The 17276-nt window shown below is 41.7% G+C and overlaps 1 protein-coding gene across 1 annotated transcript in view; it reads left to right on the forward strand.

Annotated features, from left to right (window-relative positions):
• Positions 1–17276, forward strand: part of PRPF6 (pre-mRNA processing factor 6) — a gene marked incomplete in the record, with an annotated part of 1570595 nt that overhangs the window by 1124808 nt on the left and 428511 nt on the right. The window contains 1 exon segment of the mRNA XM_044089883.1: positions 15646–15737. Within this exon segment, the coding sequence (XP_043945818.1) occupies positions 15646–15737 (92 nt within the window).

The raw sequence follows: 17276 nt of genomic DNA on the forward strand, positions 1-17276 counted from the left end.
TTTCCTTATTCGAAGGGGGTACAGTATTTATCAGCCAGGGAGAAAATGGTTGACAGATCAAGCTGCTTTGCCAGGGATGGCCTGTCCTGTCTAGGGTTTTAAAGATTTGCTAAAACCTGTGTACCCCATTGGGCTTTTTATAGGCATTGCCAACTTGATCAACCTTTTGACATAGCAAAACCAACCCAGGAAAATCTTAAGGTGTTGCTCCTTGATGTCAGGTGTACAAAAAAGAAAAATCCACTCCCTGCAAGCTGTCCTTACACTGGAGAATGTAGACGTGACTGAAACATAGTTGAAAACCACATAGAGCACCACAGCAGTTCAGGGCTGTAATTAGAGTTGCCACCTTTCATTGTGGCTAAAACCGGAGTAAAGCGACACCCTTCGCATCACCAGTAACCCCACCCACCCCCACCCACATTCCACCCATTTTGTGATGTCATGATTACATCACCTGGTGGGGAATGCTCTCTTTTTTTTCCGTTCCTGCTGCCTGTTTTCGGCTGATTTGCTATGCTTTTCTGTAAAAAAAAGCATAGAAAATAAACTGATTTACAAACTCCGATAGTCTGTTTCCTTTTTTGAAACAGGGTACCGGAGTTTGTACAGTGTTTTCCGGACTACCGGAGAATCAGTTTGAGGAGTGTCAACCCTAGCTGTAATACCTTCCACACATTTTTGTTAGCTACTGCACAGAAAGGGACAAAAGGTAGAGATGCCTCATTTTATATAAAAAAACAAACACACCTGGGGGTGTGGCCAAGATGCCAGTCTGATGGCAGCAGAAAAATCTATAGCTCTGCTTAGATTTTAATATCCTGACGGGAAATATACTTCAATTTTTAGAAAAATCTAACTAAAAGTATACTAAACATTAACATAGACTCTCTATTATTTTCTAAAAATTAATACATAGTCAAAATAATTTTTTAATTATTCCTGTCAAGAAGTTTTTTTACTGGAGATCTCAAGATGAGCAACTTGAAGAACCCACACCAGGAGAGTGCAATGAAGAAAGAATTACATCTTATAACAAACATCCAAGAACTGTCACTAAAAATGGACAAATTCGAAAACAAAATGGATATTATCAAACAAGAATGCAGTAAACAACTGGAACGTCTAAATGGAATAGTAAAAAAACTATCTGAACGGATTCTTGCCTTAGAGGAAACAGTAACTGACCTAGATACTAGAGTGACAGAAAATGAGCATCACAATGAATTTCTTCTGAAACAAAGCACGAGGCTGATTGATAAACTGGAAGACGTTGAAAGCAGATCAAGGAAGAATAACATAAGAATATATATATGGAATTCCTGAGAAAGAAGAGGATGCTATCATGGTTCAGTTCCTCAGTAAGTGGTTTTCATCAGCACTAAACATGCCTAAATCCCTCTCTTTTGGAATTGAGAGGGCTCATCAGTCCATGGCAAATCCAGCTTCATCTCTGAGTTCATCTAACCCCAGGTGTGTAATAGTTGGATTTCTTTCTTCATAAGACAAGGACTTAGTGCTGAAATTAGCTTGGACTAATTCCACTATCAAGATGGTTGAAAAAGTTATTCATTTTGACAATGACTATACCTCTACAGTCATATTCAGAAGAAAGGAGTGCGTTCCTCTTAAGTCCTTGAAAAAGGCCGATATTAAAGCTCAAATTATTTTTCCTGCAAGAATAAAAATTACCTTGTCAGAAGGAGTGAAGATCTTCGATTCCCTGCAAGAAGCAGTAGAATTTATCCAAAAGAAGAAAATACAGTCAGACATAGAAGAAATGGAATGGTCATCCCAGAGTTTGAATAAACAGGCAACAAAAAATGGATGGTCTGTGAAGGAAGGAGCAAAGAAAACTAAGAAACTAAAGGACAAAAGGAGTAAATTCCTTCTAATATTAATGTTTTGTTTTATGAATTATAGTTCATAGGTTCATACTAGGCTATCTGCCCTAGGGCATTTATAAGCCTAGCCAGAGTGTGTGTGGCTTTCACCACCCCTTAAGTTGAGAATACTATACCCATTAGTTTGCTGTACCTCTGTCCAGCAGTGAGACAGAGATGATTCCCGGGGTAAACCTACGATCTCCCATCCACTCGTCAAGATTTCTCTTGAACAGAGTCAGTGAGGGGCTCTGCCTCACATGGACTGGGATTCTGTTCCATAGTGTAGGGAGTCTCTGGGTGATGAATCTGTCCCTCCAGCACGTCCTATTTATATCCATGTTGAGGTTTAAGTCTCTTGCTCTCGTGGCTCTGGTGGATTTGGATTTTTTGAGGTGGAGCATGTCCATTAATTCCGGGTTTGACATGGCCTTGTATGTCAGGCACAGATCACCTCTGAGCAGACGGTATGCGACTGAATAGAGCTGGAGTTTCTTCAGTCGGGCAGCGTATGACATATGTTTGAGCCCCTTTATCCTTTTGGTGAGGAACTTTTGGGGTCTTTCCAACTGCTGCAGGTGTCGGGTAAGGTACATTCCGAATGGGGCGTTGTACTCAATCATTGGTCTGATAAGTGAAGAGTACAGGGATACATTGACCTCTCCTGATCTGGATGTGAATCCCTTCATGATCAGGTGGGCAATGTAGAAGGTCTTCCTAACCACTATGGCAATGTGAGTGTCAAAAGAGAGGTTACTGTCAACTTGGGTCCCCAGGTCCCTGATAACGTCTTCCGTGTTTAATGGATTACCACCTATGTGGTAATTAGGGGTTACCTTGTTTTTCCCAAAGGGTATGACTATACATTTTTTGGCATTTAGCTTAAGGCCATGGCTCTGGCACCAGTTATCCATTTCTATGAGACCTCTCTGGAGGATGTCTGTGTCTGATGGAGTGTCAATTATGGTGCCCAGTTTGCAGTCATCTGCAAATTTGGTCAGCCACAATCCCCCTATGTTTGCCTGCACTTCAGAAAAATAAATGCCGAACAAGAGGGGGCCCAGGACTGAGCCCTGTTGGACACCGCTCGTGACCGGCTTAGAGTCTGACATGGCACCAGCAACTCTAACCCTGTGGGTTCTGTCCTTGAGCCAGTTTGCAACCCATCTTGTGACATATGGGTTTACATCTAAGCTGGTGAGCTTTTCTGTGATGCCCGAGTGGGGTATTGTGTCGAACGCTTTTGCTAGGTCAAGGTAGGCTGTGTGAACTGCCTTACCCTCATCAATGGCCTTAGTGACTGTTTCAAAAAGGTCGACCAAGTTCAAGAGGCAGGATCTGCCCTTGACAAAGCCAAATTGGGTAGGATCCAGTGTCTGTAGGTCCCCAATGTCTTTATTTATGAGTTCCATTATGATCCTCTCCATAGCTTTGCAGACAAGGCTCGTCAAGCTTATGGGGCGGTAATTTCCAGGGTCCGTAGAAGCACCGCCTTTGTGGAGTGGGACCACAGTTGCCGTACGCCATTCTTTGGGTACGTATCCTGTAGTAAGCCTAAGATTAAACAGCAGCGTTATGTGTGGGTTTAGTTCCTCATTGAGTTCGTGTAGCACACAGCCGGGGACACCGTCCGGTCCCATTGATGCTGTGTTTTTTGCTTTAGAGAGAGCAGCTCTCACCTGGGCATCTGAGATGTTTGGGAGGCTAGACTCTGGTGGGATAGATATTTCTCCTTTTGGGGGGGAGGGAGGGGAGAAATTTGCACTGAACCTGTCTGCCAGTATGTTGGCAATGTCTGTGGGTTCAGTGTATTTGATTCTGGAAAGTCTCTGTGCTGTAAGGTAATGTAAATCATTTTTATTATTTATTTTCTCTTTTCCTTTCGATAGCTACTACTTCTAATTACATATAGTACTAAGTATTTAAATAACATGTTCTCTCTTCCTCTCTCTCTCTCTTCCTTCTTCCTATTCTTTTTTGTAACCAATGTTCCTTTTCTCTCTTTTCCCCATTATAAGTACTGTACATACTTTTCCTTTTTAAATAACTACAAATGATGTATATCCACGGTGGTGCAGAGGTTAGCGTTATCGCCTCACAGCAAGAGGTTCTCCGGTTCGATTCTCGGCTGGGGTGCCTTCTGTGTGGAGTCTGCATGTCCTCCCTGTGTTCGCATAGGTTTCCTCCAGGTACTCTGGTTTCCTCCCACATCCCAAAGACATGCTTGTAGGTGGATTGGACACTCTAAATTGGCCCTAGGCATGAGTGCGTGCATGTGTGCCTTCCGTGGAAGGTTGGGTGCCGGGCTGGTAACTCAACACTGTAAAACTCCACTGCCAGTCTTGAGCAGACAGGTGATCTGCTGTGGAGACCACTAACTGGGAAAAGCCGAAATAAGAAGATGTATATCTTCTAATTCTTCAGTAATAGTATAATTTGGCTTAATACCAAAGTGCTTTTTTTCTAGTGGGTCAGTGGTGGGGGTAACAAGGTGTTTCTGATTAGTGTTTCTAAATAGATGTTTTAGACTTTGTTTAGATGCATTTAAACATTAATACAGTACATTAATGGTGTTTTATAGATAGCTAAATACAAGTTTTATATATATATATATATATATATATATATATCATATGTATTTATCATATATATATATATATATATATGTGTGTGTGTGTGTGTATGTATATATATATATATATATATATATATACACACACACACACACACACACACACACACACACACACACACACACACACACACAAGGATCCTTTTTTTTTCTCTCTGGCCTGGTTAACTGGTTGGTAAATGACTGAAATGTAATACGATTTCTGATTTGAGGCAGCTGTTACTTCTAAATAGCTGTTTTTATATGAAAGGGTTAATTTTTTCATGATGTTGAAGTTTGGTGAGGAAACTGGTGGTCTGTGTGACTTTCTCATTGTGGAGATTCATGACATGCACTAACAATGCAGCTTGAGCGTTTTTTTTTTTTTTTTTTTTTGCTTTCTGTAAACTTTAAAAGCTTCAACATCTGAATTTCCCACCGAACATGCTATTTGAAGTAGTTTACCTCATTTGGTCTTCAACCTGTGGGATACGGATCTGTATCGGATCCGAGCCGGCAACGTTTGTAGCATCAGCTCCGAGCTCCAGAGTCCTCCCCTTACCCATAATACACCTCCACTGCCTTCCATCCCCGGATCTTGTTTGCTGCGATTTGCTTAATATCGTGTCTTCTGAGCTCCAGCTAGTAGTAGGTTAAGCTTTCTGTGAGTAAAAAATGTTTTCTCTTTTCATCAGATTAGGTTAGTATAGGTACCCCTTATCCTCCCCTCGCTCGGTGCATCGAGTGTTAGTGGTTTTCAGGTAGTTTGAGTAGTTTTTGTGGTGTAGGTAGTATCTCCCCTCCTCCAGTGTTCTCTGTCGTGTGTGTGGTGAGTGGGTATGTGTTCTAATTTAGAAAATTTTGCCTGTTTTTTTATGAGGCTATCTTTCTGTTATGGCTGAAAAACTTGTTTTCAAGAGCTGCACTGGGTGTGGCCGTAAGCTCTCCCCAGCAGATGGCCACACTCAGTTTGTTTTGTGCTTGGGTGTGGTCCACCTGAGCGTGGAATGTAGTATCTGTGCGGGCTTCAACCCCCGTGCCCTAAAGGATAGGAAGGCCAAGTTGGCCCTCAAAGGTCCTCTTCCTCCTCCTGACTCTTTCCTCGTCTTCGGTCACATCGGCTGCTGTGGCCGCGTCTCCCTCCTCTTTTCCTCTGGTGTCTCCTCCCTCCCAGGCTGAGACTCAAAACTCCTGTATCTAAGCCTGTGGTAGCAGAGCAGAAGAGAGGTAGAGAAAGGGCGAGAGAGTTGAAGATGAGGGAAAATAGGAAAAGGTCCCCGGACCTCGCTTCACCCAGCAAAACTCCATGGACCCGTGACTCCCCTCGGCTCTGATCTCCGAGGTTCTCCCTGGAGCCGGAGGAGGCACGTCCACCCTCTCGGGCCTCGGTACCCCGACCTGCCAGTTTGGAGTCCGTGGCCTCGTCACAGTCAAACCCGCTCCTTGTTTGATATGGATCTGGATAAGATGAGGCGCGTTATCCATACACAGATCCAGATGGTGGTTAGGGGGAGCTCGCTTCCTTTCAATCCATTTCTCCTTTTCTGATCCGACCTTCGGCTTCGGAGTACTCTGATACGAGGTTGGCTTTGGTCAGGGGGTCAGCGCTGACGGTATCTGTTTTCTCGACGCCGACAGCTGTCTGAAGCATTTCGGATCCAACCAGCTCGGATCTAAGCTGCTCTCAGAGCTGGAGCTAGGGTGTTGGATCCGAGGGAGGGGAACCTTTTCCATCGGCTCTGACTTCGTCGGGCCTGGTTCCCTCCCACGGAGCTCTGTCCACCATGGGCCTGGCTCCGATTCTCACGTTGGTCCTGGGGACACCGGCCTCCTTATTAGTTTCCCAGGAGGTTTGCTCTCCTTCGGTGTTCGATGTGGTAGAAAAGGTCCTCTCCGTCGGATCGAGACCGCTGACCATCCCCTCGGCTCTATGGTCCCCATTGTCTTACCAGAGGGAACAGCCTGTGCTCGAGCCCCAGACGGTTCCCCCAGAGGAGCCAAATGGCTTGCGAGCGCCTCACCGGAGATGTGCCTCGCAAGCATACTTGCAAGATGAGGCACTTGGACTCCCCCAAGTCCCTCACTGAGGACACAGATTTAGATGATGGAGAGGATTCCCCAAGATCAACTCCCGAGGATGTCTCCTTTGGAGGCATCATAGAGATCCTGCGCCAGCGGGGAGGTTGGTCTGCCCCCAAACCCTCTTCTAAGTCTGTGTTCCTGGTGGCTTTTGGCACGGGCCAGTCTACTTCCTGGGTGTCCCCTCCCATGGTTCCTGTGGTGGATTTGGTCACCTTGCGGGCATGGAAGGAACCTATGGAACATCATGGAGCCTATCCCCAAGTGACCCGTTAAAATTTTAAGCCCCCCCCATTGATAGGCCATCCTGGAATAAGGGCTCCCCCTTGGACGCCATGGTGGTAGCAGCAGCCACTAAAAGGGAACTTGCCCAGGAGAGTTCGTCGGTCCACCCTCCTGACCGGGAATCACGGATAATGGACTGCCTAGGGAAGCAGGTGTCCCCTTCGCTACCTTTTCGATCAGGACGTTGAATTACTTGGCCCATGTCACTAGTCTCCATCGCAACCTAGTAAAGGAGCTGGAGGAGTCTTCCCCCAAGTCCATGTCGCAGAAGGACAAGGCTTCCTTTTCCGTGAGGATGGCCACTCTAAAAGCAGTATCTAATACATCCGTGCGACTCCTCTCCCATGCTACGGAAGGAGCAGCTAGAGCGTCTGGGTCTGGCTTGCCCATGAGGCATAACGCCTGGCTCAGGTTATGTCAGTTTTTCTAATCCTTCAAGGCGTTGTTTGCAATGCCCCTTATGACGGTTCTACACTCTTCAGTAAGACTGTCAAGGAGACATTAGTCCAGAGTGAGGAGGACAGGAAGACACTGTCTGCTGTCAGGATCCACTTCTCTAACCCACAGAGGTCCTTTTTTCTTGAAACCAGAGAGGGCAAAAGAAGATGTGGTTCCAGAAGTCTCAGTATTCCCGGGACACTCAGGGCTCTTCTTCCCCCAGAGGCAGAGGGGGACAGAATGGATGCCGGCCCAGAGGCAGAGAGGATCTGCGGAACTTTAGGTCTCAAGAACCTTTCTCGGACAGACCCAGGCAGCAGCCTTGAGGGGTTGCCTGACTGCTCTACTCTGGAGGCAGTCGGGGAACGATTGCCCTTGCACCCAGCGGCATGGGAGTCCATAACAATAGGCAACTGGGTGCTTCAATTCATATCCAGAGGATACTCTATCCCCTTTGTGGGTTCCCCCATATCTCCCAGACACCTCCCAGACGTACCACACACGCAAAGGGAGGACAGCAGCATAGGAAATTTCCAAGCTGCTAGTACAATGAGCCATCGAAGCCGTGCTACCAGATCAGTCCGGATCGGGCTTCTACTCTAGGTTCTTTTTGGTGCCAAAGAAAACGGGGGACTTGAGGCCCATTCTGGACCTCTCTACCTGAACCTGTCCATTGCCAAAGAGAAGTTCCGGATGGTCACGCTACAGTCCATCATGCCATACCTGCAAGAGAGCAATTGGATGTGCTCGTTAGATCTCCAGGATGCTTACTATCACATAAAAATGCACAGAAACTCCAGGAGGTTTCTCCGCTTATAGCTAGGAGTCCATAATTATCAATTTCGAGCCCTACCCTTTGGTCTCACCACAGCCTCCAGGGTGTTTACCAAAGTGATGGTGGTTGTAGCGGCTCACCTGAGGCTTCAGGAGATTTAGGTCTATCCATACCTGGATGATTAGCTCCTCACTGCTCCCACCAGGCATCCACTTCCCCAAACCAGGGATTACTTCTTGACACTTGCCCTGCGTTTGGGCATCACAATCAACACATCCAAATCTCTCCTAGATCCTGTACAGGTGATCTACATTGGTGCCAGGATAGATGCTCTTCAGTGCAAAATATTTCTGACCTCGGAGAGAGTTCAGAACCTGAGGATGCATGTCTCCCTGATCTACCATTCTCATCTTCCAACGGCAGAATCAGTGTTGAGGGCCCCAGGCTCGATGGCGGCAACCATAACTCTTCTCCCATGTGCTAGGTTACACATGCAAATTCTTCAGTGGACTCTAGCGATTCAATGGTCACTGTTGGAACTGCCATTGACTTATCCTCTCCAACTAAATCAAGTGTCGGTCGTCCCTCATGTGGTGGATGAGCTCTCTGGACATTTTGGAGGGATGATCCTTTGTTCCAGCCCCGGCTCAACCCACAGTGACTACAGATGCCACATGCCTCCCAACTCAGGTGGGGGGTATTATTCGGGCAGGACAGTCCAAGGCCTGTGGTCCCCCATAGAGACCAGCTTGCATATCAGTGTCCTAGAGATGAGGGTGGTCCTGTTAGCATTACAGGCCCTTCATGCCTTTCTTCCTCTGGAGACGATTGCTATTCAGTCAGACAACATGTCAGTAGTCTGGTATATTAACGGACAAGGAGGGACCAGGTCTTAACCCCTTTGTTGCGAGGCCATGAGAGTGTGGGAATGAGCGATCTCCACCAGTCGCTTTCTCATCGCACATTCCGGGACGGTCCAACATTTTAGTGGACAGGCTAAGTCGGACCATTCTGATGTCTTACGAGTGGTCTCTGAATCTGTCAGTAGTGGAACATATCTTCAGCGAGTGGGGTCAGCCTTGCTGCGATCTCTTCGCATCTCCTTCCAATGCAAAGTGCAGCAAGTTTTTCGCTCTGAACCCCCTGCTGGGGGAGTCCACCAGAGACACTCTAGTTCATGCTTGGCCTCCCGGTCTTCTATATGCTTACCCACCAGTACCTGTCATTCCAAGGTTTCTGCAGAAAGCTTGTCAACTGGGGAGCAAAGTGATCCTCATTGCCCCATTCTGGCCTCACCAGGTATGGTTTTCCCATCCTTTGGTCTCACCTTCTGGCTCTACCTTGGATCCTAGATGCTATTCAAGATTTAATTTCACACCCTTCATGGGTGCCTCATCCGAGTCTGGACAGCCTGAAGCTCATGGCTTGGCTGCTCCAGTTCCTGTAATTGCTAGGACTCCCGGACTATCCTCAGTTAGATCTATTTTGGTAGTTGCTCATAAGTCTTCGCCAGAAAGGTTTATCGCAGCAAGTGGAAACGTTTTTCTTTCTGGGCCTCTCAAAGGCGTTTAGACCCTTTCACGGCCCCTATTTCCACTATTCTTGATTGTCTAGCTAATATTTTCCAGCATGGAGCTAGTTCTTCTACTGTCATTCAGTTGGCTGCCGTTTCTCATTTTCATGTGGGCGAGAATTCTGCCTCCTTAGCATCTTCCAGACTGTCCCCCATGGGACCTTACTATGGTTCTTCAAGCTTTGGATGCTCTGCCTTTCGAGCCTGCTGCAACTGCAGATCTAAAATTTTTATTGTGGAAAACAGTTTTTCTGGTGGCTATTACCTCCGCTAGTAGAGTTTCAGAATTACAGGCCTTGTCCATCAAACTTCCGTTCATGATTTTTCATAAAGACAGAGTTTCTCTTTGAACCATTCTCCAGTCAGTAATAATCAGACTATTAATTTGCCTGTGTTTTTTCCCAGTTTTACAAACAAGATGGAATACAAACTCCACATGATGGATGTTCATAGACAGTTGCGATTCTATTTACACAGGACAAAAAATTTCCATAAATCTGATCAATTGTTTCCTTCCTTCTGTAAACCCTTTTTGGGGAAACCTATCTCCAAGGTCACTATAGCTAGATAGATTTCTTCATGCATCCTACAGGTCTTTAAGGACAGAGGCATGTCTCCTCCAGGTCAGGTAAAAGCTCATTCCACTAGGTCCATGGCTACATCTGCGGCTTTTTGGTCTAGAGTGTCTTTGGAAGACATTTGTTCTGCAGCTACTTGGTCCTCATCTCATATTTATTTCTCATTACAAATTGGATTTGACTTCCAGAAGGAGAGCATCCTTTGGTTCTGCAGTGCTCTGGAATATCCTTCCATGAAGGGCCTCCTAGGAGTTTAGTAGCTGGGGACTCTGTCCCACAGGTTGAAGACCAAATGAAGTAAACTACTTTAGATAAAGAAGTTATGTACTCACCATAACATTCCATCTGAGGAGTTGTACTTCATTTGTCTTCGACAGTCCCTCCCTCCTTCCCCCGGACCTTTGCGCATGATCATCCTACGGTCTGCAGTATAGGACACAAGTATATTTATCAGGTCGGGTTCTCAGTATAAGTTCAGCAAAATCGATCTGGGGATGAAAGGCAGTGGAGGTGTATTGTGGGTAAGGGGAGGAGTCTGGAGCTCAGAGCTGATGCTAGTAAAAGTTTCCGGCTCGGATCCGTATCCCACAGGTTGAAGACAAATGAAGTACAACTACTCAGATGGAACGTTATGGTGAGTTCATAACTTCTTTTTTTTCTTCACTAGAGACAACTTCTGTTATACATGAGCCTATTTAGATACTTTTTAACAATTTTATGAAGCTGCAGCTTGAGGAAACAACGGTGACCTTTTGAACTTGTTAAATGGTTGTACTTAGAATTTCAAGAGAAATGAATTCTGTTATCCTTCACTAGATACTTTTAAATGGTAAATAATTAGTTCTGATAAGTGTTTAACTCCTTTGAAAATGCCTATGTTCTCTTATAGATGCATACATTCTGCAGATTCAATGACACTATTAGTAACTAAATGACATCAAGTGAACTAGGAGCTGCATTAGAAAACTCATTATGCATATTAACATTAGACTTGTGTTATATAACTAAACCTTTAGTAACTAAACAGAGGGTTGTGAGGCCCCTTTTATTCCTCTCTTCCCCCCTTCCTGATGAAAGACTTCAACATAGATATTGTTAATACATATGAGTAATATGTGTATAATTGCAAAATATAATAGTTATACTGTAATACATGTTATATATGTATATTCAACAGATCCTTACATAACAAATGTTAGATGACTGATAAAATGGTTAAATCATCTGATGTTTCTTGAAAAGTCTTGGAAATATTGACAGTCTTCTTAACCTTCAGCTTCTAATGTTTATGCATTCTTTGATCTGATGTTTATTTCTGGCGTATCAACGTATTAGAGGTCCTATTATATGTGACACATTCATATAGCTTCTGATATATTGGACACACATTCTAATGTATATTTTATGGATTCAGATTTCTTTAGCTGCTTTCATAATGCTTTTCTTTTTTGATTTTATACTATATTCTAAGCAGGGATGGATAATTTGTGTCTTTTGGTATTGGAGAGGTGGTGGTTGGATGGGTTTAGTTAAGTTTTTAACTAAACTAGAAACTTTGTTTCATGTACGTGTTTATAAATAGTTTTGGGTTTTTGAAAGTAGTGCTTAATACACGTTATGCATCCATGATGACTTTTCAGTAGATTTCAAGTCAACACGGAAGAAAGGTCTTTCAGTTAGTAATAACATACACATTATAGTCAATGGCTTGTAAATGTCTATCATTTAATATTAATGGTTTGATCAATAATTTCAAAAGAGCTGGTTTGATTAAATATATCAAAATGCATAAATCCCAGATCATCTTCTTACAAGAAACCCATCTATTAAAGAAAGATCTACAAAAGTACTCATTCAATGGCTGTACCATTCTGGCTGATTCATGTTTTAAGACTAAGAGAAGGGGCACTCTTATTCTATGGAAAAATACTAATACTATGCCAAAAATTATAGATACAGTTTCAGATAGACAGGATGCTAAGTATGGTTGTTTTGGAAATCAGTAGGAAGTATTATACTTTGAGTAATACATACTGGATACCAGGACTGAATACTAAAAATGTTGACAAATATCTGGACCTGATTACTTTAAATGCAAAAGGGGAAATTATAGTAGCAGGTGATTTTAACCGCCTATTATCAGGCAATGATATTTCTAAAAATGGTTAAATAAAACTAACATCTCAAGCCAAGAAGTTAAATGACTTTACAAACCAGATGAACCTTAAAGATATACATGGCCTAAGAGAACATTATTCCTTATTCTATACTCACTATTCATATCGATTTTGTACACAAACAAACATTGATAAGGTCTTTGTATAAAATAATATATACTCTAAAATAAGTGACGTATCTATAATGACTTGTCCCCTTTCGGACCATAATGCTATAAACTTTACATTAACTATGCTTACAGATGATTTAAGATAAGAAGTGATGGTTCAGTTAAGAGTGCATCTAACTTAGTGGGCATATAAGAAGCGTTCAAAAACTACTATAAAGATATAAATAATAACACACCACTTTTGGAGGCATAATGCAATAAATACTTTTATTCAAGAAAATATAACTACTAAGGTGTCAGTGCAACAAAATAACATAGTAAATAAACAAATAACACTAACAGAAGTGAAAGAGCAAATAAAAAAAAATAAAAGATAATAAATTTCTAGGACTGGATAAAATAATTCCTGAACTATATAAGATTTTTCATGAATATATAATAAAGAAAATGATGAGTGCCTTTACTATGGTTAAGCAAAAATGTATAACACCCCTATTGTGGAAATACTTTATCTCCCCCATATTAAAATAAGGTAAGGACCCCAAATTGTGTGATTCATATAGGCCAATTTCGTTACTAGACACCGATTATAACATTTTCAAGACAATATTAGATAATAGGATAAAGAAAATGTTACCTAATCTAATACATAATTATCAGACAGGGTTCATTCTTCATAGAAAAGTCCAAGATAACATTATTAAATTACTGTTGTTAATAGACATAGCATGCATATACAAAAAACAATTAACTATTATCAGCCTAGACATAGAAAAGGCTTTTGATTCTGTTAGTTGGTCTTATCTACAAAGAATTCTGACGGGTTTTGAATTCTCCTCAGATTTCGTCAATTTATTAATGAAAATCTATAGTGGGACACAAGCTTATGTGAAAATTGGATCATGTCTATCCTCACCACTAGAAATCCTCAAGGGAACTAGACAAGTTTGTCCTTTTTCACCATTATTGTTTGCTCTTTCAGTGGAACATTTTGATGTATATATCAGAAACAAGCAAAATATAAAAGGCTTTCAAATTAATCAGGACTATTGTGCTAAGATACAATTATTTGCTGATGATATGTTAATGTTGGGTGATATTGATGGTTGTTTGCATGATGTTATAAATACCTTAAGCAAGTTTGAAAGAATTACATTTAATTTAGTCATAAATCCAAAACATTACTAATTAACAAAAAGATCAACAAAAATCTAAGAGTGAATAGTCTGTTTAATTGGGAGAACAGTGTATTAGAATATTTGGGTGTCAGTATAGAGAGTACATGGAAAGAGTCTGTTAAACTATGATACAATAATTTAATAACCACCATTAGTGAACTAATCAAAAGATGGAATAAATTGTTCTTCACAATGGACGATAAGCTCTCTTTAATTAAAATGATAATTTTACCTAAAATTTTGTTTTATATACAGTCATTGATACTACCCCCTCCCAAAAACCTATTTAAAAATTAGATTCCATGCTACTTAAATTTTTATGGTTCCCCTTAAAACCTAGGATTGCTTATAAATGGCACATTAGAGCTTGGAACAGTAATGGGATAGCATTCCCTAGCTTAGATCTTTATTCAAAATCTGTTATAGTTAATGTAATATTACTTTGGATCACATCTACCTATATATCTTGCTGGAAAACAATGCATGAGATTCATATAACTGATGTCAGAACTATAAAAACTTAATTTAAGGAACAATGTAGAATAAGTAGAGTTCATTGGCTTTTATGTGAATTTTCTTTATTTAATAAGAAGTTTGATCATTTTTCTTATGGCATTAATCAAATATTTAATAACTTTAAAAATGTAATTGATTGTAATTACAACATTAAACAATTTCTATTTCTTACATTCCCTATAGCATACTCCCCTGATTGCCTAGATTCATTCAACATCGATGCGATGCAAAAATTAAAGGAAAATAACTTGATATTCTGGCATCAGTTTATTGAAAATGAATATTAAACCACTAAATTCTCCTTTATGTAGTTTTGATAATAGTCAAGACAGTTGATTGTTTATACACTCATTACGACAGTTTATAGAAACCCCATGTCATATCCTTTAAAGCTGTTGGTCCCCTGTATGACCCAGGAAACTCTTAGCACATACTTAAACATACTGGAGACACTCCCCATTCACCCCAACCCATTATTCATGGGTGACTTTAACTGCCCCACTATAAACTGGGTGTCATACACTGCTTCAAACATGCAGGCGCAGAGATTCCTGGACTTCGTAAATACAAGCACTTTGAACCAGGTAGTCCATACGCCACTATGGGAGCTAACATCCTTGACCTGGTCCTCACAAACATGGGAAAAGGTTGCACCCCTCCCCCCAGTACGTTGAAATAAAAATAAAACCTGGGACCCCCTAACCCTGGAACTTTTAGGAATTTTTCTGAGGCAAACAAGTGACACTTCAGCAAAATTTCAAGCCCCCCTCCAAAACCCTAAGATCACAACTGCCTATGAATAATTCTTCACAGAAGCCCTGTACAAGCATGCTAATAGCTGCGGAATAAACACGTGCCAGACTTGAAAAGAAATAAGCCACAGTGGTGGAATCTCTGTATCAATAGGTTGTATAACAAAAGGGAAAAATATTCACAAAAATTAGGAAATACAATGCCCAGCAAGGTAAAAAACTTCATCAATCTAAACAAGCAGCAATATGTTGAAAATTGTATTTGTGTCAGAGCATTAAAACTGGGGCATTTTATTATTATTAAAAGCAGGAAAAAAAAAACAGAACTGCATTTTAACAATTATCAAGCTGTAGCATGATTTTTGCTTTGCATACATCACGATTTTTACCTTTGCATCTTTAACTTGAGGAAACCATCTGAACGATACCTTCCATATACAATCGTGGCTGTATTAGTGGCATGTCTGTTGTACACTGTAGATGTTTATACTAATCAAACTGTTTTTGTGGGTTAGCCCTTCAGGTTGTCTTTTTGTTTTATATTTGTGGCATCCCCAGTGCATGTGATCATAAATGGCGTCCCATGTGGTATATTTTTTGCATTTACTAGCTGTGACCCAGTGTGTGACTGCATTGAACATTTTGCTTTTCCAAGAAGGAAGTTGATAATTTTGTTTTTATTACTTTAAGGCTGGAGTCTGTTAGGCTAGAATACAGTGCAGGACTGAAGAACATTGCAAATACACTGATGGCCAAGGCACTGCAAGAATGCCCCAGCTCAGGTAAGAGACCTCATTGATTAACAGCATGCTGTTGACATTTCCCTTATGTGGTTGTAATGTATAATTAGCTCTCTTTTACAAGTCACAGGTGACTATTGTACTGATCCTGTAGACAGACAACACTGTCCTTGGAGTTTTTCGAGGCAAAGGGGAGAAGCAGAAGTAGGTTGCCAGGTCTTTCTTCCATATCAGATATACACACATTTACACCTCTATACCTGAGCATTTACTAAAGAAGTCAAGTTTCTTAGACCTGGTCTGGATATCAGAACCATTTCCTGGATGATGAACTGCTGTTGTAAAAGGTCTGTTACACAGCAAAGATTTTGGTATGCAGCTTTTTAAACTGGTATTCGGCCAGTAATCTCAAGTGCCCTTAATTTTCAATTTGTAATGTAGTTCTAAAGAGTTGGTAATGCAGTGTGACTGTCCATTTATGATGATTGGTGACTGACACTTTGACATATATTGAGTTTGATTGCTTCTAGCTTGATGTAGTTTATAGCAGCAAAATTGTTCTATATCTATCTATGATATTGTTTGTGCTACATTTTCAACACCATGTTTGTTCCAAGCATCATTGAAAGATTTCCACCATTTGCTGTGTTGTCATTGTAATGGCCATTTACTTTTCCTCAGTTTTAAATTGAAAAAACAAAACCTAGTTAAGCCTGAACTTCTCTATTTTCTGTTGAGGTTTTCATAATTTAAGTTATTTATATGCTTTCTGACATTCTCATTCAGATATCAAAAAAAGTCCTTCAAGGCCTTCCTGAGGTCTCGCCCACTATGTCAGACTTCAGAGTTCTCAAAGTTTGCAACCTTTTCACTTACTAGTACATTACTGACTGACATTTAGTCTAGTGTCAGGGACCCTCACTGCTGGACAGTTTGTTGTGTCCATCATCTCTTCTGTTTCAAACAGTCAGCTGTTTTCTCTGAAGCTCCAGCAGACAAGGTGCACAGTCCCTACAATGATGTTATGCCGCAGTCCTTACGTCTGCTATTTCAGCTTTCCCTTAGCGTGGCAGTTAACACAGACTGTATCCACAGCATCTGCAGAGAGCTGTCATGTGACTCACTGTAATTTTGACTGAGCTGGTGCCATGGATAGACAGCAGGCTCAGGCATCTGCCTATGTACCCTGGTGTGACGTGAGAGTTTCGTATGTTTTAGTCGACCAGTCTTCAGCAGGCATTATGTATGATTTGTTCACAGGCAAGTACTAGGCTAGCTACCTTTGTGGATCATTTTAAGCATAGTCAGTTTCACTTTTGGTGTTTGAGTTAACCTTATCCCATTTGGTGTGAGATTGGCTTTACCCATTGACAGTCGATAAATTGTACGTTACCCCTAATGGGAATAACTGAGATCATATGAGAGGACCTATACATGGGATAAAGCATTTAGGAGCTGCCTCTTTCCATTAGTAGCACGGGGGGCAGTCCTGGAGTATATTTTCTGTTTCTCATCCATAGATCCAAATTGCTTTTCAGTGTGGGCAGGGACGAGGTTTGTTTTACTTGGATGGAGAGTATG

Source organism: Protopterus annectens, chromosome 12.part0 (genome assembly GCF_019279795.1).
Source record: "Protopterus annectens isolate FY-2018-M chromosome 12.part0, PAN1.0, whole genome shotgun sequence".
NCBI lineage: Eukaryota > Metazoa > Chordata > Ceratodontiformes > Protopteridae > Protopterus > Protopterus annectens.